The 24692-nt window shown below is 42.2% G+C and overlaps 1 protein-coding gene across 5 annotated transcripts in view; it reads left to right on the top strand.

The window, feature by feature from the left end:
• fat3a (FAT atypical cadherin 3a) overlaps nucleotides 1-24692 on the top strand; it is a 126901-nt gene that overhangs the window by 49775 nt on the left and 52434 nt on the right. For 2 of the 5 annotated variants that reach the window (XM_078284096.1, XM_078284095.1), the window contains exons 3-7: nucleotides 6923-6984; nucleotides 12013-12327; nucleotides 13001-13211; nucleotides 14862-14930; nucleotides 19655-19794. In XM_078284096.1, the coding sequence (XP_078140222.1) occupies nucleotides 6923-6984; nucleotides 12013-12327; nucleotides 13001-13211; nucleotides 14862-14930; nucleotides 19655-19794 (797 nt within the window). Of the gene's footprint in view, nucleotides 1-6922; nucleotides 6985-12012; nucleotides 12328-13000; nucleotides 13212-14861; nucleotides 14931-15458; nucleotides 15462-19654; nucleotides 19795-24692 lie in introns of all 5 variants that reach the window. The other 3 variants (XM_071905366.2, XM_071905365.2, XM_078284097.1) reach the window with 2 other exon arrangements.

Here is a 24692-nt window from a genome sequence, read left to right as displayed (position 1 = left end):
CTCAGATGGAGTGTGTGAGCCTGTGGGCATATGCATATGCATGAGCATGTCTGCGTAATACCCATATACATTTGATGGACAAAATAATGGAAACATGAAAAAGGATTGGAAGTAACTAAATCACAATTGCAAAGGCAGCTACACAGGCCAGTCATATTAAGCTGAATGCCAATTAATAGAAAGAGCTTTGATAATTGCCACTTTTATATGTGAGTTTTCAAAGCAACATGTGGTAACTAACAGAGATTCCCACAGGCCAAATAGTCATAAAGCACTGGTCACAAAAGCTGTAAAATGATTTAATGTGTCAGGACAACATATGTCAAACAGACAAACTGCATCAGCAAAGTGGAACAGTGGCGGCAATTGGAAGCTCACTGACAGGGACAGACAGACACATAGACTGATTGATCAGCAGATATACACATCATTGAACCTTTATAGGAGGTGGATTTCCACCTCCATCCCTCAAAGAACTGGAGGCTTTCCCTCTTGAAGAAAGGTCCAATAGTCCAGTACACACAGTTCAGGATGCAGGATGACAGCAGGACCAGGAGGACTGAAGCTGTTCTACTCCTTCGTAGATACTTGATATTCACATATTGTTAGCTGTTTCTGTTATTTTGTAAGACGACTTTGGTTAAATTTAGGCGAGTAAAACAAGTTTGGTTAAGGTTAGGTTTAAGGTTATAGTAAAGTTTAGGTGAGTAAAACAACTTGGTTAAGGATAGGGAAATGTTTGGTAATGGTTAAATAAGAAAAAGTAAAATGTGATGTATGGTTGAAATGAAATGTCCTTTGAAAACGCTGGGAATTGAACCCCAGTTGCCGACATCGAAGGCAAACGCATACGCCCATCCACCACCCCGACCACAAAACTGTTACTAGCCACAGTGCTACTTCAATGTCACGCTACTTCCTGTTTATAGTCATGTCTCCTTCACGTAACCATTTTGTGCTGGGAAAACCTACATTTAAAACTTTGCATTCCACCAACACGTAATTTGCTGTTAACATGTCGTTTTCATTTCCCGTTTTTCTGTGAGAACAGTCTGTGCGTGTTAGTCTGTTACTGTGTTAGTGTGTCTGTTAGTGTGTTGGTGTGTCTGTTAGTGTGAGTTAGTGTGTGTCTGTCAGTGTGTTGGTGTGTCTGTTAGTGTGAGTTAGTGTGTGCTAGTGTATAGCCTAGTTGTTGTGAGTTTGATGCTGCCACATTCTCTTCCTTGTTAAACCTAATAGCGGGGCACTAACAGACAGAGGACTTACAGTAGTGTGTGTGTGTGTCAGTGTCTCTGTTTATGTGTGTATTAGTGGTGTATTAGTGTTTGTGTATGTGTGTAGTTATTTGTTAGTTGATGCTGTCACTTTATCTTCCTTTTAAAGCTAATAGCTGGATGCTAACAGACGGAGGACTTACAGTAGTATGTTGGTATGTGTGTTAGCGTGTGTGTCACCGTGTGTGCCACTGTGTGTGTGTTAGTGTGTGTGTAGTTGTTGTTTGATGCTGTCACATTCCGTTCCTTGTTAAAGCTAATAGCGGGGCGCTAACAGACGGAGGATTTGGCAGTCATCCTCTGGGGCTCGTTAGCACGTCAGTGTTAGCCTGGCTAATGTAGCATAAAACCCAACAGTCATGTCCTCTTTAATCAATAGTGTTTTCCTCTGATTATTTTACTTGCATGTGTGACTGTAACAGTCAGTGGCTGAGTCCTACATATTTATGGTCTCTGTATTGATTTACATTATGAACAGGTTGTACCCTGGCTCAGACGCTGGGGGTTAAACCTTCCAGGACTTTCTATGATCTTAATCAATACCAGAACAACACTTTAAAGGACACCATTATAGTCCAATCACAATAGGCCAGAAATAGGCATTTTTCTTTCCTCCATTACCACCAAATGGGTTTTCCTGCTGAACTGACCAGAATAGGATTTGAAAACATATGTATACTTTATGGCCAAGGAATACAGTAATGAAAACATATAATAATGAAAATAAAAAAACGCTGTAAACTGTTCAGATTATCATTCAGTGATAATTGTGTAAACCAAATAATCATTTCAACAAATATACAGGAAAACCCATTTAATGGAGAAAAGAAAAATGGCTGCCACAGCTGATCGGTGCCATTTTTGCAACGGCTCCAATTCTGAAAATGTTGAGGGCATCGAATATAAACCAATTTTGGTACATTGGTACATTTCACTCATATTTAAATTTCTTATCTCACTTAAAGTATAAATTTTTCATCCCTGTTGGCTAGTTTGTTAATTATCTTTTTCATTTGTTGTTATCTCTATGGCTGGATCTAAATATTTTAGCCATTTATTTATTAGTAGTATCAATATAATCATATATTATTATTTTACTTCTAATTTTGATTCTTATGTTTTATTGATCCATCCACTGTCTTTTATCTGTTGATTGTGACGAAATTGTTTTGCATAGCGTTTTGAGATGGAGGACAAAACCAGGCCAGGGTGCCTTCAATCTCCAGCCTCCTCCAACCTCCAGCTCTTTTCCAGTTAGCAATACATCACTCCCTCTATCCCTCAATCCCTCTCATCCTCCTCTCTCTCCTCCATCCCTCCTCTCAGGTTTTTCAAATCCACAGCAGAGTTTTTATTCCTCTGAAGATGCTCTGACAGCTGAGAGTTTAGAGAAATCCTTTGCTGTCGCCGGAGGAGAAAAGAAAGCTGAAGAGCTAGATGGAGGAGGAGTGACACCTTCTTTTTTGTTTTTCTTTTCAGAGTCAGCCTGTCAGTTATAATGCACTCTGAACGAAAAGGTTCTATATAGTACCAGAAAATGGTTCTTTAAGCTTGTACCATAGCAGAATCCATTTTGGTACCATAAAGAACCCTTTTAGAAAGGTTGTCTATGCCACCAAGCTCAAATGGTCCTACCCACCAAGAATGTCTTAAATGTTCCAAACCAGCTGTACCAAAGGAACTTTTTAAGAACCACAGTGGGTTCTTTTTTTCTGATTTACCAGTTTTTTATTTTATTTTAACTAATCAAGAGCATTCATTGAGTCATTATGGTTCTATATATTGTACCACAGAGGGTCATCCTTATACATTCTCTCATTGTGCTGACCTCTAGAGAGTGAAATTTAACTACTCCTCATTTTGCTATGGACTTCCTGGACTCCTCAAGGACCCCTGGTGGTCCTTGGACTCCAATTTGAGAACCACTGAAGAACCCTTTAAGAACACTGAAATGTATCAAATCAGCAGTATTAGCACCTTAACCAAAGAACCCTGGAAGAACCGTCTTTTTTGTGGGTGTAGCTCCCCCTGCCATTCTGACAACTGAGGGCACGACTCAGGAGAAGCTGGATGTCTGATGATGTACACACCATACACACAATAATAAAATAGGCTTACATATGAACAGACTACACACACACACACACACACACACACACAGAGTACTTGTCCTCCTTTCAACTTGCTCAGGGAGACATTTCCATATTTAATTCTCTGTTTGATGCCCCCCAAAAAAACAAAACCCACTTCTGGCAGAGTGCAGTGCTGGAAATAAGAAGCTGAGAGCGCTGTCTTGTTTCCCATTCAGAAACAGCTTATTGTACCACAGAAGAAAAGCTTCACCTTCGAAACTTCCTCTGTGGATTTCTGTTCTCTATAAAACGCGTGAAAGGCACGGCTGATATGTTTAACCAAATCTCATTTGGACAGCAAACTGGGTGTATGCTTTGCTACATCCTGCATACGCTGAGATGAATCGTGTTTGTGTGTCTGGCTGGGTAGTTTTCCACCAGGATGTCTTCACAGGCACTCAGGATGGAGCTGTGAGGTAAATACAGTATCCTCGCCAGGTCTGAGGCACTAAATGACCTGTGACTGACAAGGCCTCTGCTTTGGAGACAGGGGTAAATGCAAGTGAAGATGGCACTGGTGTTAGGGATGTGTCAACGGCATTGTGGGTGGACTGAAAGCTATTGCAAACGATGTGTTTATCAGGAACCGGAGGAGGATCCAGATACAGACACTCAGACCAAGGAAGTTAAAGTCCAGTGACTGTCTTTAATGTGCAGCAGGCAAATCTCAGGCAGTAGACAAAAACAGGCAGGTGAAACAGGCGACCAGCTGAAAAGTCCAAAACAATATGCAGGCAAGCGGTCTAGCCAGTTAAGCAGTCAGGAGAAAGCAAACAATACCAGGTCCGGCAGGCAGAAATCACTAGTCCAGAAAACGGGCAGAATTCAAAAAACAAGGCTTGAACGAACTCAGAAAACTACGATCTGGACAGCGTGAAACACAGTCTTATATAGGGAGTAGCTGATTGGGAAATGGATAGCACCTGGTGACTGGTGGGAGGGAGAGAGAGAGAGAGAGAGAGAGAGAGAGAGAGAGAGAGAGAGAGAGAGAGAGAGAGAGAGCTAGATGATGACTGGAGTGGGCAAAGGACAGGGAATCAGGACTGGATCAGATGCAGAATGTTGCTACGCAGAACAACAGTTGAACTCTCTTAATTCTCTCTCCATTGAGTGATTTTGGGGTTTGTGTTCAATGTTGCAAAGATTTGTCATGCCATAAAAAAACATTATTCATTTCCTCAAATTTGAGTTGTTTTGTTGGAGGTAGTGTAAAAGAACAGGTTGTGCCTTTTGTCTATTGTTCATTTAGTGTGATGCATTTTTCATAGTTGGACTAGTTAGACCTTATTTCATCTGACACAGTTCTTCATTTGACACATTCATTTCTCATTCAAGTGGATCTATGCACAGTCATGACTAATGGCAAACAATTTCAGGACATATTTCCTTGTACATACTTTTCTTTTACGACATTATTAGATTTTGTTCAAAATGTTCTTCCTTTTTAACTCAGTTTGTGTCTGGAAGACAAGCAGAATATACGCCTAAACAGACTGAAAACTAGTCTGAAAATATACGGGGGAAAAAAAATCTGTCCAGCCAATCATAGACGAGCTTTGACCTGTCCAGTCTTCTGCACTAACCTATGCCTGGTGCTTTAGCTGTCCTCTGACTGCTTCCTAGTTTTCCTCCATGCTGTTTGATTAGCAGATCTGTCCTGGAAACAGCTAATAGATAGGACTAGATCAGACTAACTGCTATGACTAGCCAGTCATCGTATGGACTGGTTGGGATCAGGACAAACACATTGAAGCCCAGAACTGAGGGGGAAAGAAGCCCAGAAACATTGGCTATGTTTACATGAATGGAGATTTGCCTTCTTAAACCAGTTACTCTAATAAACGGGTTTTGGGTTGAGACATGTAGTTTATAACTGGGTTAGAATAATCTGGTTAAACTCATACTCTGATTATGAAAAACCTGGTTAAGGTGCCTGGCTTACTCCCATCTTAAACTAGTTACTGTGGCATGGAAACGTCTTACTGCTTTCACTTTTTCAAACTATTGCGATCATCATTTCCTTCTCCTAAACTCAAAGAGGGAGGTAGAATATTCTGTTTCCTGGTTTATTCATGGCAAAAGAGAGACAGATTAACCAGTATGACCAGTAGCCAGGATACATAACCCTCGAGAACATTTCCATTTAGGCTACAGATGGATTATCTAATCATACCAAGGGCTATATAAATAAACATACTTGAACTTCAAACCCACTGGAATGTAGTCCAACCTGTGTTTACGGGAAACAGGACAACCACAGAACTTGAATGGATAGAACGGTCATTCCCATTCAAATCAACATTCCAGGATGGTCGGAGCGGCGGCCATTTTGATGTATACCGTTAGGGCTAGCTTCCAAATTCTTACATCACTGAGAAAAGGTTTTACTGCAAGAACCAAAGCAGCTTCTCTGTCTCCTTGCTGCCATGGTTTACTAACATGCTAATGTTGACTAGAAGAGCTAGCGAGAGAAATCCAGTCTTTGATAAAGCTACGTTAGCCTTGTCGCTAACGTTAGTTTTGACAGTTTGCTAACAGACACATCTCCACAGTTCTCTGCCCAGACTTGTGACGTGTTGTCACCATAGCAACTGACCCTTCACATTCGGCATTTTATGCTGTACTAGCCAAATTACCATGGCAAACAGCGGAAGGACCGTTCTATCCATTCAAGTTCTGTGAGGACAACATAAAGCAAACTGTTGAGGTTTTCACTCAACTCTCCATACTACATAACTTTCAGTTGCATGTATCTAGGACAGTATGCTCAGTCCTGAGGTCCGACACACACACACACACACACACACACACACACACACACAGACAGCTGCTCACACCTAAAGGTATAGAGCCCCTGCTGGGATGAAAGCACATGGCTTATATACTGCCTCTAGTATATAGTGTGTGCGGTGAGGGAGGGATGTGAAGAAAAATGATTAGAAGAATAAAAGGGTGTTGAGAAGACTTCAACATGTTGATACAGAGGGAGGGATGGAGGGGTAGAAAACAGTGTCAGTCTAGACAGAGAGAGAGACAGGACAGGATGGAGAGAGTAGAAGGAGGAGGTGGCCCACAGATAAGAGAAAGAAAAATTCTGAATCCTTTCTTCTTCTCTGACTTCACCTCCACCCCTCATCTCTCTGTCAGTTGAATTCAATAACTTTATTACCATGACTGCTTATCAGAAACAATATCGCCAAAGCAAGAGACAAAATATATTAAATATATTGAGATGGGTTTGAATACATGTACGATGAAATAGTATCTATAATATATCTATAATACATCTATAATGTCTAAATTACAAGCTTCCCCTCTCTCTCTCTCTCTCTCTCTCTCTCTCTCTCTCTCAGTCCATGTAATTAGAACAAGTCAGCAATCCTGTCCGACACACACCAATTACCATGTCACCTCACTCATTTGGCTGACTGGCACCGCTCTGTGTGTGTGTGCGCGCGCGCGCATGTGTATGTGTGTTCTCTTTTCTAACTTCTTCTCTGGTGTTTTCTGTTTCAGGTCTGATCACCACAACCTCCAGGAAACTGGACCGTGAACAACAACCTGAACATGTGCTAGAGGTGAGGATGGACCGCGTGCGTGTGTGTGTGTGTGTGTGTGTGGAATCTACCCGTGCTCCTCCTCCAATCCAGAAGATGCCAGCTCTTAGATGAAAACAAATAGCTTCTACCACCTCCTTCACTCTCCATCTATACACACACACCCACACACACACACACCACCCTCTCTCCTTTGCTGCTCTCAGTCGGGGTTGCATTAGCTTGGTGATGCTGTGTAATAGAGCTCGTCTGAAGAGTGTCGCAAGGGAATGAAGATTGTGTGTGTGTGTGTGTGTCGGGGGGGGGGGTGTCTCTATTATCCAATAATTGGAGCCTATCTTGACTCTAGCTGCCCTGATTGGAGATAAATGGTGCCTCATGGAGTCGTGACTCATGGAGTTTCGTGTGTGTGCCTGTTTGCTGTGTGTTGTTCCTGTGTGTGAGGTGTGTGTGCTAACTTTTTAAGAAGTTGTTTCCGTCTCTAGTGGGTAGGTGACGTTAGCTAGATATTTTTCTGTGCTGTTTGTAGCAGGAATCTACTGTGATGCCCCACATTTTTTCAGAGTGATGAGACAATGTAGAGTAGCTGAAACTATCGGGGCACTGGAGAGCTGATTTCCAGTTTAGACATAACCGCCCTGCCAATTTTTCCAAAACTTGGTCAGGTGGTAGAAGGGTAACCCTAATGGACATTGAACAAATATAGTGCTGATTGGCCATGTGGTGTTGCAATATTCAGCTAAAATGCTTAAAAGTGGCTCGAATTTGAACAGGCATATCTTATGTCCCATTTCAGATACAGTCAAAAATGTGTGCATCTCCTAATGTGAAACAAGCTGATAATGGGGCATGGAAGAAATTATTAACTTTTAGATCAAAATCAATGTGAAACATATGTCATATCTTTACAATTGCATAGTGTTAGCAGAGGTATGTGCTCTACTGCGTGCCACCTAGTTTTAAAAAAGCTATCCCATTCATAGACATGTTGAATTTTGTGTTGCTTGATATAAAAAATATTCAAAATTAAAAAAGAAAAAAAAAACAACAGAAAAATACTGTTGACAGACATGATGTTCATATACCATGCTTAAGGCTCCCTTGATATTAACATGGGGGTTCTTGAAAAATTCATAATCAGCTAAAATGACTGTGATGATATTTGATTTTTATTTTGAAATGACAATATGTAGCTAACAGAAGTTGCAGTAAAATCCACACCAGCTGTTTCTATCCAACTGTTAAGTGAATTTTAAGTGAACTTTTGAATGTCGCAAAAAAAATAAAATGTGAGTGAGTGAAAAAAGCTTTCCAGTTCAAGTAAGCGTAGAAATGTTTTTTGTGATATTTGGGAAATTTTTGTAATCACATTTCAGCCTTTTCTAATGTCATAATTAGCACAAAAAATACTTTTGGGTGGAAACGTAGCTATTGTTTCTATTTGATTTTTCTCTATAGGCTGACATAGGTACAACATCAGTACAACATGAAATTATCATTTTCATTTCATTTCTCTGTTCTGTTGTTGGCTAGCACACACTATATACACTATAACTATAGGGACCCCCTTGAAAACGAGATGGTACATCTCAAGGGGTTTATCCTAATAAATAAATTTTGAACAATAAGATTAAAATTAAGATTAAGATGGGCACTTTATTGATCACCTAGGGGAAATTCAGAATAGTCCAATGCTCTGTGATGTCACATACATTACATGGCCAAAATATGCGGACACCCCTTCTAATTAGTGGATTCTGCGATTTCAACCATACCCATTGCTGACAGGTCCATAAAATCAAGCACACAGCCATGCAATCTCCATAGACAAACATTGGCAGTAGAATGAGCTGTACTGAAGTGTTCAGTGACTTTCAAGGTGGCGTTGTGACAAGATGCCACCTTTCCAACAAGTCAGTTCATCAAATTTCTGTCCTGCTAGAGCTGCAGTCAACTGTAAGTGCTGTTATTGTGAAGTGGAAACATCTAGCAGCAACAACAGCTCAACAACAGTGAAGTGGTAGGCCACACAAGCTCACAGAGCGGGGGCCGCCGAGTGCTAAAGCACATAGCAAGTACAAATCGTCTTTCCTCGGTTGCAACACTCACTACCAAGTTCCAAATTGCCTCTGGAAGCAACGTCAGGAGAAGAACTGTTTGTCGAGAATTTCATGAAATGGGTTCCGATGGCCGAGCGGCCTATGATCACCATGCGCGATGCCAAGTGTCGGCTGGAGTGGTGTAAAGCTCGCCGCCATCGGACTCTGGAGCGGTGGAAACGCGTTCTCTGGAGTAATGAATCGCGCTTCACCATCTGGCAGTCCGACGGACGAATCTAGGTTTGGCAGATGCCAGGAGATGCCAAATGCATAGTGTAGTGGAGGAGGAATAATGGTCTGGGGCTGTTTTTCACGGTTCTGGCTCGGCCCCTTAGTTCCAGTGAAGGGAAATTTTATACAGCATACAATGACATTCTAGACAATTGTGTGCTTCCAACTTCGTGGCAACAGTTTGGGGAAGGCCCCTTCCTGTTTCAGCATGCCGACGCCCCCATACACAAAGCGAGGTCCATACAGAAATGGTTTGTCGAGATCGGTGTGGAAGAACTTGACTGGCCTGCACAGAACCCTGACCTCAACCCATCGAACAGCTTTGGGATGAAATGGAACGCCGACTGCATGCCGGACCTAATTGCCCAACATCAGTGCCTGACCTCACTAATGCTCTCATAGCCTAATGAAAGCAAATCCCCACAGCAATTTTCCAACATCTAGTGGAAAGCCTTCCCAGAAGATTAGAGGCTGCAAAAGGGGGACCAACTCCATATTAATGCCCATGATGTTGGACACCTGCTCGACGAGCAGGTGTCCACATACTCTTGCCATGTGGTGCATGTTGGCATATATTGTAGGGACGTGGCCTGACGGGAGGTGAATTCAGCAGGGGGTAGCACCATGAAGCTCACAGCCCATCTCAAACCGAAGCATCTCTACACACTTTCATGAGAAGATTGATCTCTCCAAGACAACCGGGGAAGAACATTCTCCACAAGGTCACATGTATCGACTTGGCATTCTTGGATTTGATAATCAGCCTAGAACTTTCCCTAGTGGCCTACACTTGTGGAAAAGAACACTGTCCATGCTGCTGAGGGTGTTGGCTCGTTCCAGTAATGTAACACAGTGGCACAGGGGTGCCACAAGATTATACAATGAAATAGAAAATTACTTTTTTTGCCTTTTCAGCTCATTCTAACTATCATACCATACACTTAAAAACATTTTATTTTCTTGTATTTTTATATAAAAATCGTTACTTTTACTTCCCTGAAAACCGATAATATCATCACACAACAATCCCACCCTTGTGCCCCTCCCATCAAATAGAACTGCCTGTCTCTCCCTTACTGATCTCCCATTGGTTTAAACTTTTGATTGATGTCCCGCCCCAACATCCTGTTTCAACAAGAATTACATCACATTAAGAAAGCAAGATGCACTCAAAATGCTGTTTCATTGTGACTTAAAGTATGTGTGTGTGTGTGTGTGTGTGTGTGTGTGTGTGTATGCTGCAGTCGTGGTATATATGCCTGGTATGTGTAGCTTTGAGGTGGTGCCTCTCTCTCTCTCTCTCTCTCTGTCTTTCAATCAAGAATATAGTAGCATATGTATTCCATACCATACTAAGTAAAAAAAACTGGAAAAGCAGGAGTCATGCCTGTATTCAGTCAGCAAAAAGTAGTACTGAACAGCATAATAGCATTTGGGACCACCATTTGTCTCCTATTTGACTAGGACACACACACACACACACACACACACACACACACACACCTCTGTACAGAGGGCTCTTAGTAAAGTATTTATCCTCCTCTTCCCTCCCCACTCTCTCTCTCCGATTGTCGGTAATGTTGTTCTCTCCACCTCCTGTTGTCATCCATGGTCTCTATCTCTCATCTCCATCCCAGGTTGAGGATAACTCTGTAATTGATTGCCGTCTCTCTCCACAATCACAGCACCTCCTCATTTTGGCATTTTTCAAAATGACAGATGGTATTCTTAAATGAAGCCAGCCATGAGCACAGGGGAAATTAATTGTTGTTTTGTATTAAATCTATGACAGGGTGAAAAGGGCTTTTTCTTCTCGCGAAATTAATATAAATTTAGTTCAGTGGAGAAAAGCCTGCATCTTGGCTCTCATTGGCTCGCTCCTCCTCTAGCTCCTCCCCCTCAGTGATCAGGCTCTTTATCATGGTTGAAATGCAGTCGCAGCTAAATTAATTAGCTGTCAAAACACAGGAAATAAGATAAAAAGGAAAAGGATCTCTGCTGTTCCATTAACTCAGAGAATGGCAAAGACTGGCAGAGAATGGCAGCTAACTGGAATTAGTTCAGACGGCTGCTGGTGCATTTTAAACAACGCTGGACTTGCCTATGGGTGTGATCACACCTACAGTTTGTTTTCTTTGGTCTGAACCATAGTGGAAACGTTAACCAGGATTTTTCCTGGCTCAGAAAAGGGCTGTTAGTTGTCAGTTATCAAAATCTTTGACCAATCACAGTAGCAAAGCAGATTGACGTAATCTGGAAACTCCTCAGAACTAACAACAATCATGGTGGTGTTCTTTTCTGAGCTTTTAAACATGTTGATTGTTGCTGTTTTAATTCATCAATGCCATTTAAGTTTTTTAAGGACTGAATAAGTCGATAAATCTAGCTTGCTATCATCTATTCCTTTGCCGGCGCTGCCATTTTGGTAGTTGTTGTCGCACTCTGTAACGCTCATAATAAGTAGGTTTGTCCCGCCTACATCGGCCATCCAATCAGGTATGTTGGACAGTATCTGTCCAAATTAACTGCCAGTGGATAGGCTTGCGTCCAGACCCCTAATTCCCCAAATTCAAAAAGCACTAAAGACTGCGAATTGTGAGGGCTGGATACCAGGCAACTCCAAACAAGCTTGATGCGAAATGCACCCTTATACTCCTTAGGTACCGGTGCAGTTGTGTGCGTGTGTGTTCATGCATCTCTGACTGTTACGCCGCTGCAGGTGACGGTTTCAGACGGCGGTCCGAGTCCTAGGCAGAGCACGGTGTGGGTTATGGTCCAGGTCCTGGATGAGAATGACAACAAGCCCACGTTTCCTGAGAAGGTCTACCAGGTGAAACTGCCAGAGAGGGAGCGCAGGAAGAAGGGCGAGTCCATCTACCGGGTGTTCGCCTACGACCGTGACGATGGGCCCAACGCTGACCTCTCCTACAGCATCGTCGACGGCAACGAGGACGGGAAGTTCTTCATCGACCCCAAGACAGCAGTGGTGTCGTCGCGCAAGGCCTTCGCTGCTGGGAGCTACGATATCCTGACTGTACGCAACTTCCATTTACTTCTTAGTTAGGGTGTCTGCAGGTCCTTAACAATTTTAAGATATTTTTAGTTTAATTATCTAAATTTTAATTGATCTTAAATTTGGTTTGAGAAGTGTTTAAACAGATTTTTCTTGTTGCACTGCATTTCTTGTGAGAAATGTGCCTGGTTTTGCAGACTTACACTCTGATACAGATTTTTTTTTACCTTTCAGATTTTTTTTTTAGGTAAAATTGGTTTTAAATTTGATTGAAATTAAGGCTTTCAGAAAAAAACATGATATCCACCATACAAATAAAATTGACAGCCACACTGGCTGTGTTTGAGTTGGAGCCAATATGGCATTGCCTTAGTTGCATATAACCAGCATATCTCCCTCTCTGCCAATCACTCTAAAACAACATTGACAGCAATTGTATGCGAGAAGAGTGGTAGGAAAAGGGATTTCTGCTGTAATTAATTTAAAGTATTGAAAGTTGGCGCCAAAAGTTTTTGGATACTCGGTAGTATTGATGTCATTTGATAAAAGAGTTTCAATACCCAAGTCAGAAATATCCAAAAGATCTCTGTTCTTTGTTTTAGTACATGCTATTTTAATTACTGTGCCTCTTCTCTAACCCTTCCTTGTCTCTACTTTATGATGTACCCTCTCTGTTCATCTTTTCTCTCTGCAGATCAAAGCGACTGACAACGGCCGTCCTCAGAAGTCGTCCACAGCTCGGCTCCACATCGAGTGGATCCGTCGCCCTCCTCCGTCGGCGCTGCCTCTGCTGTTCGACGAGCCTTTCTACAACTTCACCATCATGGAGAACGACAAGGTGGCTGAGATTGTGGGCGTGGTCTCCATGCATCAGAGCTCCACCCCCTTGTGGTTTGACATTGCAGGTAAAGCCGCTCATAGGTTAAGGTGAAACTCTGTCAGCCGGTGGAGGGTTTTTTTAGTATGAGGTATGGTGTGTCCGGGCTCGGTGCATGGTGTGTGTTGGGCTGACAGTGTTGGCGTGTGGTGGTGTTGGTGTATATGAGGTGCAGATCGGGTACTGTGGCCTCGCTGCATGATCCGTTATGTTCTGCCCATCCCACAGTCACCATGGTGACCCCTCTTCCAGCTGCCAGGTCTGTATGCCCAGTAGGAATTTAGAAAAACAGAAAATATCAGCAATATTAGGCATCCTATACAGGGTTGATATGGATTCAGTTCAAAATTAAACAAAACTCTTTAATTCACCTAGTGGGTTTGACATTCTAAAACTCTTATTTTGAAAGGGACTATCCCTTTAAGAGATTTACTCTTGTTTATAACCTTTATTCATGAGTTATTTAGTTGCTGTCTGACTGCAGCTGCTTAGGGAGGAGGCGCCGATTTGCTCTTAGTAAAGAACATTATGACAAATTTTAAAGCCAGTGTGACATTCCCCTTTAACAGTGTGAAATGCCCAACATGGCACACTTAAATCCCTTTGATCCGTCAAAGTTCACTTTCATCCACTTGAAAGGCTTAACAAGATTATGTCATGCCCAGTGCACTAAGCTCAGTTTTGATGGCATTATATATTGTGAATATTCTGGTAAAACTTATTTGATTTATTAATTCTAATCAGTGTTTTAATGATAATTCTATTACTTTGTAATGCCATGCAATACTATATGTACACTGACAGTTTCCCAGCCTTAATACACGCACTCTGGGCTCCAACCAGCCCAGAGTGGACGGACTACAGCGACCAGGACTGCATTTCCCAGAATGCACCATCCATCTTTCCTTTTTTTTGTCACTGAGCAGTGACAGTCAGTGTGTAGCCAGCTGGAGATACCTTCTGGCTTGTGCTTCTGGCTCTTCATAGCTCTGTCCATCTCTCCGTCTCTCTCTCCCTCTCTCTCTCTCTCTCCCTCTCTCTCTCTCTCTCTCTCTCTCTCTCTCTTTGTCTCTCTGTCCATCTCTCTCCCTCTGTATATTTTTCCTTTTCAAGTCATCTTTTCTCACTGTGTAGACATTATTTCTCTCAAATCACATTTCTCGCTCTATCTCCATTTCTCCTCCATGTTAACAAACCCTTAACCTGAACACATTATAATTTTTTGGAATCACTGAAATAAATACATTCAAAATGTATTTAATTAAAAAAAAATGTATTCTTTCATTTATTTATTTTGTTATGACATTAATTTTATTAATTTTATTAATTTTAATTAATTATTCTAAGATACATACATACATTACAATACATACATTTATTTATAATTACATTTTACAGTTCAATTAATTATTTATATATGTATTTACTCATTTAATTTAGTCCACATCATTCCTCCATACAGCCCAGCCCATGTCCACATCATTGAATGGGAAATTCAGCCAGTCAGGAGCTGGAGTTCACGCCTCCCTCCTGCCGTCTTCTCTCCATCCCCTTCTCGTTCTATCTGTCTCGCCACCTCATCCTCAATCGCTGTGTCTTCTTCCCTCGGCCCTGTCTCTCCTTCCTGCCTCTCTCACCTTCTCTCTCCTCTTTCTCCTCAACGCTTCGTGCCTGGAAGGTCCCAGGTCTTTCCGTGAGATGTTCTATATTCTGCAGAACGCTTGTGGCAGGAACTGTTCCTCAGAAGGTATCTCGCTTCCAACCTCCACTACCGCCCTTCACTGCCCTCTTTACCCTTTCCTTTCCTGTGCCTTTTCCTTTCCTTTATCTTGTCTTTGTGGTTAGCGCTCATCATTCACCCCTGTGCTTCTCATCGGCGCTGCTCATGCCTTCTTGTGGTCGGTTGGTTGGAGTTGGCTGGCCAAGGAGGGTAAACCACACAGAAGCTCGGCCAGAGTGGATGTGTGTGTGTTAGTGTGTGTGTGTTAGTGTGCATTCTGTGTTGTGTGAGTGTGTTTCTCACATTTATGTACATGGCAGATCTCCTTTCCAAGGTTAATAGAAGGGATGAAGGTTTGGTGGCAAGCTATCAGGCCCTATTTAGCTGCTCCCATGGCAACGACCCGTGGGCAACCCTGGCGACAGCTCTGTCTAATGACCTGCTGTTAGCAGCACCCCACCTACACACACACACACACACACACACACACACACACACACACACACCACCACCCCCAATTAGGTGCATAAGTGGTTGCACTGGGCTGTGGACCAGCAGGTTTGGCGGTGAAGCACCAGCACCCAACACCCAGCTCCCAGCACCCAGCACTGAACACCCAACATTCAACACCCAGCACCCAGAGAAAGAAAAGTGAATGTGTAAAGTGAAGCAGGGTCGGGGAGTGAGGGCAGAGAGAGAGGGGGGGAGGTGGGGAAAAAAATAATAGAAAAAGAAATCGAACAAGCTGTCGATGGAGGTGAAACAGCAGAGAGGAGACGAGGCTGGAGGAACAGGAGGTGAAAACAGATAGAGAGCGAGAGAGAGGTGTATGAAAGGGTGAAGAGGTTGAAGAAGATGGAAAATGCCGGAGGGGGAAGGTATAATGTGAGAAACACAAGAAGAAGAGAGAGGAGTGGGTTTGCAGGACGATATGGGGAGGACAGGAGGGATTACAGATTGTAGGAGAGAAAGAGGAAGAGAAGGACAGAGGAAAATGTCTGGTGAGAGGGAGAGATATAAAGAGGTACAGGGCAGCAGTCAGGCAGAAGAACAGAGAAGCTGGAGAAACAGCAGAGATGAAGAAGGACAAAATCCACTTACAGAGGACAGAATGAAGACTGATATACTTGATGAAAAAAGAAAAGCAAAGAAAGAACAGGGTGGTTGTGGGTCTTGTTATAGCTATAGAAATAATAGTGTCGCACAGGAAGTGATGCGTTTTACATAACATCCAGGTACTATGTTAGTAGACGCTAATGCTAACTAGCGCGGCCGCGTTAGCATCATAGCTATATATTAGCCCATTAGCTTTTGTGAGTTTTATTCTACAACGGCAGACAGCACTTTATTGTACGGAAGAGGATTAGGGCCACATGTGAAAAATTTATTTTTTAAAATTTATTTAATTCTGACTTTAATCTCAGAATTCTGATTTTAAACCCAGAATTCTGTCTTTAAACTCTGAATTCAAATACATTTTTCACGTGGCCCTAATCCTCTTCCGTATCATCCCAAGCATTTTACAGTATTGTGTGTTTATGTGTACAAACAGCTTTATCCCAAGCACCCTACAGTGTCAGACGTCATTAAAAGTGCGATGGCAGTAAAATCGACAGAGCGCAGTTGCGAATTCTGACCAGAGTAGGCGCTGATGTGCCAAGTTATCACATAGAGCTTTAAAACAATGTGGGGTAATTTTGCACTTCTGCAGCCCCAACAGGCAGCAAGAGTGTATGTAGGTACGAATTGTAAGTGACGTCAGTAAACTAAATGTCTTCTTCTTAGTGTGTGGTAGGGTGGAGGTGGTGAAGAGGTTCAGCCATCATTGGTGAGTCCAGCTTTCTCTGGATGGAGCCTTTACTCACTGACACTTTTGGATTTCACTCTAAAGTTTGGATTCATCACTTCCTGTGTGGAGAAGATTTCCCACCAGTGACCATACCGACACCAGAATTTAATTTGGGCAAATAGGGTGAATCTGCGGTGTCTCACACACACACACACACACACACACACACACACACACACACTGTCACTCTATTCTCTTCAGTGTAGCTGTTTAGAGACAGTATATGCTTCCGTCTGGATGATCTGGTTTTCAGTGCAGTGGGAGCCTTGTCCTCCTTTTTCCCTTCCATCAGTTGTCTTTGTTTTATCTGTTTATGCAAAGCAGTGACTGCCTCCCTCCTTCAAAGCAAGGAAAAACACTTTTTTGGTGTTTTTTTAATAATTTTGTGACTTTTTGTTAATCTGCATCGGAAAGGCAGAGGGAACCAGTTTTAGTGCACAGCAGAGGGTTTTGTGCCTCCCCCACGTTGCGGAGCGCTCGGTTTTCCTCCCTCTGTAATCGGTAGTTTTTTTTCCGGCCTCAGCGCTGATTCCTGCCAAACCCTCCTGTTCCTCCTCTCTTAAATGAGAAAGATTGGGTTAGATGGCAGGCAGCAGGGCAGGCAGCAGGGCAGACATGGGCGTTTGAAGCTGTCTGTGATCGCAGAATGCCATATAGCTTCTGTCGGGCTTTTTATCGTTAACCTTTCTTGCTCTGCCACAATACAAGCAAGAATTTTGTGTTCTTTCTTCAACTGGCTAAAGCCAAAGGATGCACAGTGTTCTGGTTGATATGTTTAACTATGCCTCAACATGGCAGCCCATGTAACATGACACAAACTCACTGTAACTTGCAAATACAAGGACACGCCATTAGTTGGGTCATGTTCTGTACATGACCCATCACAGCTAATTCAACAGCCACAATGGCCCATAGCTGAGTGTTGTATAAACTCACAGTTCAGACTTTCATCATGTTGTTTTCACCCGTCAGGAGCTTTCATCTCGCAGCAGTGTGGAAGTGGAAGAGACGGGTCGAGGAGTATGTTTTAGAGCCACCGCAGCTCTCTTTAGGAAAACCAGCAGAGCTGCTTCACTGCAATTACTGTGATTTAAGAGAACTGAGAGTTTAGCAGAAATATCACCGAACTGGGGAGGAAACCGGATTGTGGGCTTCAGTGCGCAAGAGGACTCGCACGCACACACACACACAGAGGACTCGAAGGCACATATTGATACACACGCACACATGCACACACTCCACCATGGCTGAGTGGTGGAGGGCTGCAGTCTTAGCTGGTGCTGGGCTGAGGTCATGGATTTATTAGACAGAGACGCCGCCGAGGAATCCCTTTGAGTCTGCACCACACACACACTCAAACAGTCATCCACACAGGCATGCAGACTAGCAGATGGTGACACATTCTTTTTCTCTATCACACACACACACACACACACATATATACACACCACAAATAACCCCCTGCATACACACTCCCACTCCTGCTCAGACTAAATGACCCATTGAAATCAATTTGGGTGGCGAGATGAGACTGGTGTTTAATTAAGGCACCATTCTTAGCGCTATAATTTCTGACAGGGCCGCCGCCGTTGCAGCCCCGCCGACAGAGCGGCTTTTAATTTGCCGCCTTCATTAACGACCCCCCTCACCCCACCCACCCCCACATAAACACACACACACACACACACACACACACACACACATATACCCTTCCCCCCCATGTTACCATTAATGTAGTAAGAGAGAGGAAAGACTCACAACACGTCACTTTGATCCGAAGACCTTAATCAACACCACCTGATTGAACACCATGTGCATCGCATCCGTTTACCACATGTACAGTACACACACTAATAGAGCACTCATGCACACACACACACACACAGATTTTGCATTCTCCGTGCTGCTTGCATGGCCAGTGTTCATGTGTTGGCTCGTGTTGGTGTGATCTTGTGCCTTTGACTGTTGGTTTTGCATTCGTCTGTGTTGCTGGTGTCTGCGGGGAGCTGAACCCTGTCAGTAGCCATTCACCCACCCCCCCACCCCCCACGCCATGACACACTCACAGCCAAGCAAAGTGAATGAATGGAGAGTGTGTGTCTACAACAGTGGTCTCCAATCATGTGCCATTTGTTCCAACCAATCGTTGCAGCAGCAGACAAACCTGCAGACTCTCGGGTCGTCGTAAGATGAATATTTAACGATCCCCGTTGGGAAAATGAATGTGAATATAAAAATAGAATATAAACAACATTGTAGCTAATTGAGGTTATACAAACATACACAACTGACAATTTCAACACGATAAAGCTGCAGGAGGCAATTTCACACCTTGGCAGCCCTGAATGGCTGCTTTTAAATGTATTTTTTGGGTTTTTTTAAGGACTTCAGTAGCCAGGACTTCATTACTTACTTGCTGCTGTTAAGGAGACGCTTTTGGATTTCACTCATAAGTTTCAATTCGTCACCTCCTGTGTGGAAAGATTTCCCACCAGCGAACATACCAACACCAGAATTTAACTCAGGCAAATGGGGTGAAGCTACAGAACTTGGGGATGAGACGCTCTCCTCTGCTGCAGATGGATTTTTACGTAAAAATCGGAATTATTGCGGCGTTAAGTAGAATGTATAGGAAGTATGGGAAAAAGTCTAGATTACAGAAAACTATGAACAATGCGCCATATATAAATAAATGTAAATATAATGTTGCACACGGTGACGCATGACTGAAAACCACTGTTCAACAAGACTGTGTCCGCTTTGTGTGTGTGTGTGTGTGTATCTTCATATCGTCATCAGAAATCGTGTGCGTTCTGAGTATGTCTGTATGATTGAAGCTCTCTGCCCCCCCTCCCCCCCCTCCTTCCTCCTCCTCTCGCCTGACCTTCATCCTGCGGACCAGGCGGGAACAGCGACAGCGTGTTCGACGTGGAAAAGGCCGCGGGCACCATCATCATCGCCAAGCCTCTGGACGCCGAGCAGCGCTCCTTCTACAACCTGACGGTGGAGGTGACGGACGGCGCCAACATGGCCTACACGCAGGTACCAGAACTGATTTAAAAGGAGAGCGGATAACCTTTATTTATCCAGGGAAAGTCAGCAGAGCCCCATGCTCTTTTCCGGCAACACCCTGCTTCACATTCATACAGTTCCACGCATTCACAGATTTTCCCCGCTGTTCCTGGGATTCAAACCACCAGTGATGCACCAATCAGGTTTTTTTTCGGTCTGATTGTGATTACTGATTCAGTGACAGTGTGATTGGCTAATCACCAATCTGATCACTGATTGAAATGATTCATTTTAGGCAGACTTTCTACTAACAATAGCACATCATGTAAAGGTGAACAGCAAGCAGAAACAGCAGTGTGTGTAACAGATTGTTTGTATGACTACCTAACAATGTGGAAATAAAGTTTTTTATCCAGCATTATTACATATTAGTATGTGCATAATGCAACAAGATCTTAATCATATATTAAACTGTTAACTGTTTCATATATTTTTTAACGCTTTATTTTCCGGGTCCACAATTTCCTAATAATTTCCTAGAAATTAATGCTAATTTCTAGAACCATGACATTCTGTACTAATTACAAGGAAAATAGAGAAAGGGTTCAATGGTAGTTGGTAAGTACCTCCAACAGTTGTGTCCAAGACAGAACCATGAAATTATGTAGTAGTTATATAGAAAATTAGAAATTAACTAGAATTAATTAAGAATTCAACAAATAACTCTATTATATAATTATGTGAATAATGACTTCTGATAATTGACCTCTGCCTATTAATTTTCCAATACAGGAAATTATTTTAGAAATTGACAGTGTCTTATCGACTCCGCCAGACTGCTGACATTTTCTATAGAACTACTACATAATTTCATGGTTCTTTCCAGGAAACTTCCTAAGAGATGAACAGTTCCTTTCTAGGAAATTATTAGGAAATTGTGGACCTGGAAAATAAAGCGTTACCAAAACGTTTTTATTATTATTATTATTATTATTTTATTATTATTTATTTTTTCATTTTAAATTATTTTTTAAAACAAATAAGTTCAGTGGCATTCGTGATAGGGTGGTTGAAACAGGAAAAAAAGAAAAAATTAAGAAGACTGACCTTTTCGTCAGAAAAAGTTGTTTTTTATTATACAGCCTTTGCTGCAGTGTTTGCCACCTGTGTTGACACACTTCCACAATTCGTGACACCTAGTAGGTGATATCGGAGCCCACAAAAAAATTCCACGTCCTACTTGTAATTACCACTAGGAGGCAGACATGAAGGGTTTTTCCCAGTCGGCAACTCGTATTTACGGTAAATCCGGCGTTACGTGAACATGGCAATTAGCCTCATATCATTTAGGCTAAGATTTAGCTTAGCTTTAGAGCTGCTACAAGTTCTCATTTTCTTACTTGTGGAATAATGCAGGTGGCTTATTATGACTTATCATAGTGTATGCTAAAGTGTTATCATGGAGTCTATTATTTCTTAACATAGTGTATGCTAAAGTGTTATCATGGAGTCCATTATTTGTTAACCTAGTGTATGCTATAGTCTTAGCATTGAGTCTATTATTTCTGAACATTGTGTATGCTGAAGTGTTAGCATGAAGTCTATTATTTCTTAAAATAGTGTATGCTATGGTGTATGCTAAACTGTTAGCTTTATCTGGCTCATCCAGCACAAACGGTATGGGCAAATCTAAACTGTAGCATGGATTTTTATCAGTGTATCATTTCTTCTGAAAGACCAATTAAGTGTTCTTCCCTTCAACGTCCTCCTACTTTGCTCATTTTCTCTGTTCAGACGCGTCACTTTATCTGATGTGTTCCAGTCATCATGATTTATGGACGGTGTTTTAGAAAGAGTATTTTTTAAAGGAGAGAAGAGAGTTTTTTGGACAGCACACGGAAGATGGACAGGACAGGGATCCTCATTCAGACCAGTTCAGTCCCATTACATGGCTGTTTTCCCAGTACAAGCCCAACAGTACACTCTGACTGCAAGAATATTATTAAAATAAAAATGGGCAAAGATCATTTTTAGCACTGCTGAAGAATTTAGATCCGATTTTAATTTACAAGATAAGGTAGATACGATTTTGTTCCGTTTGATTCAGGTTACTGTGGAATATCAGAATACACACACAGCATATGATATTAGCATTTTTATAGAGTGGGAAGGATTGTTCTGACATGGGGAACGAGTGAGACACCATATTATTCCCCCTGACACACACACACACACTTGCACACACACAAACGCACACAAATACTACTCATCTCGTCATTTTCAAGGACAGTCAATTTCCTAGACTTGGCATTAAGATGGAGAAAAAGGACATATTCATGCATTTCATTTGTATTCATCCATATCCTGACAGTGTTGTTGTATCCATGCATGTCTCTCTGTCATGTTAGCCGCTGCTTTGCTTTCTAACACACACTGTCAGGCTGGGGAATACCCAAAAGTAATTTCCAGGGTGGTATGGAGGTGGGTTTGGTAACATGCTTCCCTGAACACGGATGTACACACATACACACGTACACACACACACACAATTTTCAATTTCTCTCTCCCTTTAACCCTTCCTTTATCCCTCTTCTCACCATTTCTTCTTCTTTTACGATCGACCTCATCCATTTCCATCCTTATCTATCCCATGCAGACTTCTACACCTACACCTCTCTAATGCTGCATTCATATATAAGGTACACGGTACAATAAGGAAGACGGCAAAAGAGCATTTTTGGGACAGCACAGGAAAAAAACAGGGCCGAGGGAGTAGGACGGCACCACGGAAAAATGGCATATTCATATATAAAAATACAGTGTACTTTTAATATTATACCTACCTGGCCTGGTATTCCACCCAGCACACTGCTGGTTGCCTGCCATATGTCGCCGTTTCCGGTGACATCTCAGTAATTTTTCATGTCTAATTGTACAATTAAGGGTATTGTTGTACTAAAATGATTACGTTTTTTATTGTTCATGTCATGTCCATGTCCACGCCATTTCTCTTCATTCACACAGTAACATCCGGCTGTAATTTCGTGGTGGTGGACGGTAAAAAGTTAAATATTTTTTAACTTTGCCATTGCCGGTATTCTCTGCTGGCCTCACGTAACTTTGCCATCCTGCTCTCCAGTTTGCCCTCTACCGTATCACATGAATGCAGCATAAAGGAGGGAAGTGGGAAATGATACATGTGACCAAACCTTTCTTGTCTCAAACATTCACACTCATCACTGTTGTGTCTTTAGCGTATCTAAACCTACATTCAATAAAAAACAAAACTGTAGAGTTGGTATGAATGGATGTAAAGCCAGTGGAGGGAGGTGCATGGAGCAAGATGGATGCAACTTGGCTCTAGCTGGTGAGGTGAAGAGGCATTCAGAAATTCACCTTACACAACAGAGCAAAAGCCAATCAGCTTCAAGCAGGACTCTATCCAGATGCCTCCAACTTCTCCCTCGTACAGCAAGAAAAATGTCGATTGGGTATGACCAATAAGACAGACAATGACATCCAACCAAGATTTTATAAAAGCTAGATTTAAAGAAGACAGTGGTGGTGCTGCTGACAAAATCTTTTTGCTGGAGCAAAAGGATTAAAATGAGTCATGACCAGGGTGGGTAGTAACGCATTACAAGTAACGCACATGAGTAAAAAAGTAGTTTTTTTTAAGGAACGAGTACTTTTAGTTCTTTTTTTTAAACTGTACTTCTACTCTTTACTCGAGTATATTTTTGAGCCAGTAATCTACTTTTTACTTCACTACATTTGCCATTTATACCTTTGTTACAACTAGTCTGCTCTAAATGCGGGGATTGAGTGTAGGGGGGGAGAGCGCGCGAGGAGCACCTCTACTGCAGATGCCAAGTTGCCAGCTGCCTGGAAGAAAAATAAGCACCACCTGTCTTTTGACCACGATGCGATGATGACGGAGCAAAACCCAGAACAAGAGGCAGCTTCCAACAAATGGGTATCCCCAAATGAAAAATGTGAATGGAAAGAAGTTTTCATTCTCTAGTTGATTGACTGAGGTCTTGGTACAGGGAGTAATACTACAGAACAGAAAATCTGAGTTTTAATTAATTGTATTGTATTCGGTATCTACTGCATTTTGGGGCTGTAATAGGTTTGGTTACTTTTATAATGTCTGTAAATACTAGAGTTAAACAGACTTATATTCTGTTTTATAAAGGGCTAAGAAAGTGCTGTTTTTTCATTATTTTGCACTGGCCCGCACACCCTAAAAAGTAATTGTTCTTTTACTTGAGTATAGATTTTCAGTACTCTACCCACCACTGGTCATGACAGAATAAAAACGGTTAAAATAAGAGTTTCAACTAACCTGCATTGTCTCAACAAGAAAGATGTCAACCAAAACCACTAATAATAATGGGACTATAGAAAGATGTCAACTAAAACCACTAATCATAATGGGACTATAGAAAGATGTCAACTAAAACTACTAATCATAATGGGACTATAGAAAGATGTCAACCAAAACCACTAATCATTATGGTCTGTCATCCTTCATGTCATCAATTTCACTGATGATTTTTCAAGTCAAGCCATCAAATTTCACCTCGCTTCCTGTCTGAATGTCGGGTTAGTAACACCTACTGCCCTCGTTGGTCCTTTTTCTCACTCTTAGTGTTAGACAGTGCTGAAGTACTCACCACTGTGTGCACAAACACACACACACACACACACACCTGTAAGACGAGAGGAAGGCTCCCAGATGGAGAGTCAGCATGGTGTCGTGCCGCCGGGGAAAATCTCCACAGTTCACCAACAGAAGGCTTACTGCTGCAGCAGGGTTTAAATTTAGACTCACCGCCTGGCAGCATCACATTCAACTCCTGTCTCTCTGTACTTATCTCTGGATATTCTCTGGATACGAATCGGTACAAATCTCTGGATCCTTT

Source organism: Centroberyx gerrardi, chromosome 6 (assembly GCF_048128805.1).
Source record: "Centroberyx gerrardi isolate f3 chromosome 6, fCenGer3.hap1.cur.20231027, whole genome shotgun sequence".
NCBI lineage: Eukaryota > Metazoa > Chordata > Actinopteri > Beryciformes > Berycidae > Centroberyx > Centroberyx gerrardi.
The sequence above is the reverse complement of the archived record's forward strand: the minus strand, read 5'-3'. Positions and strand labels throughout refer to the sequence as shown.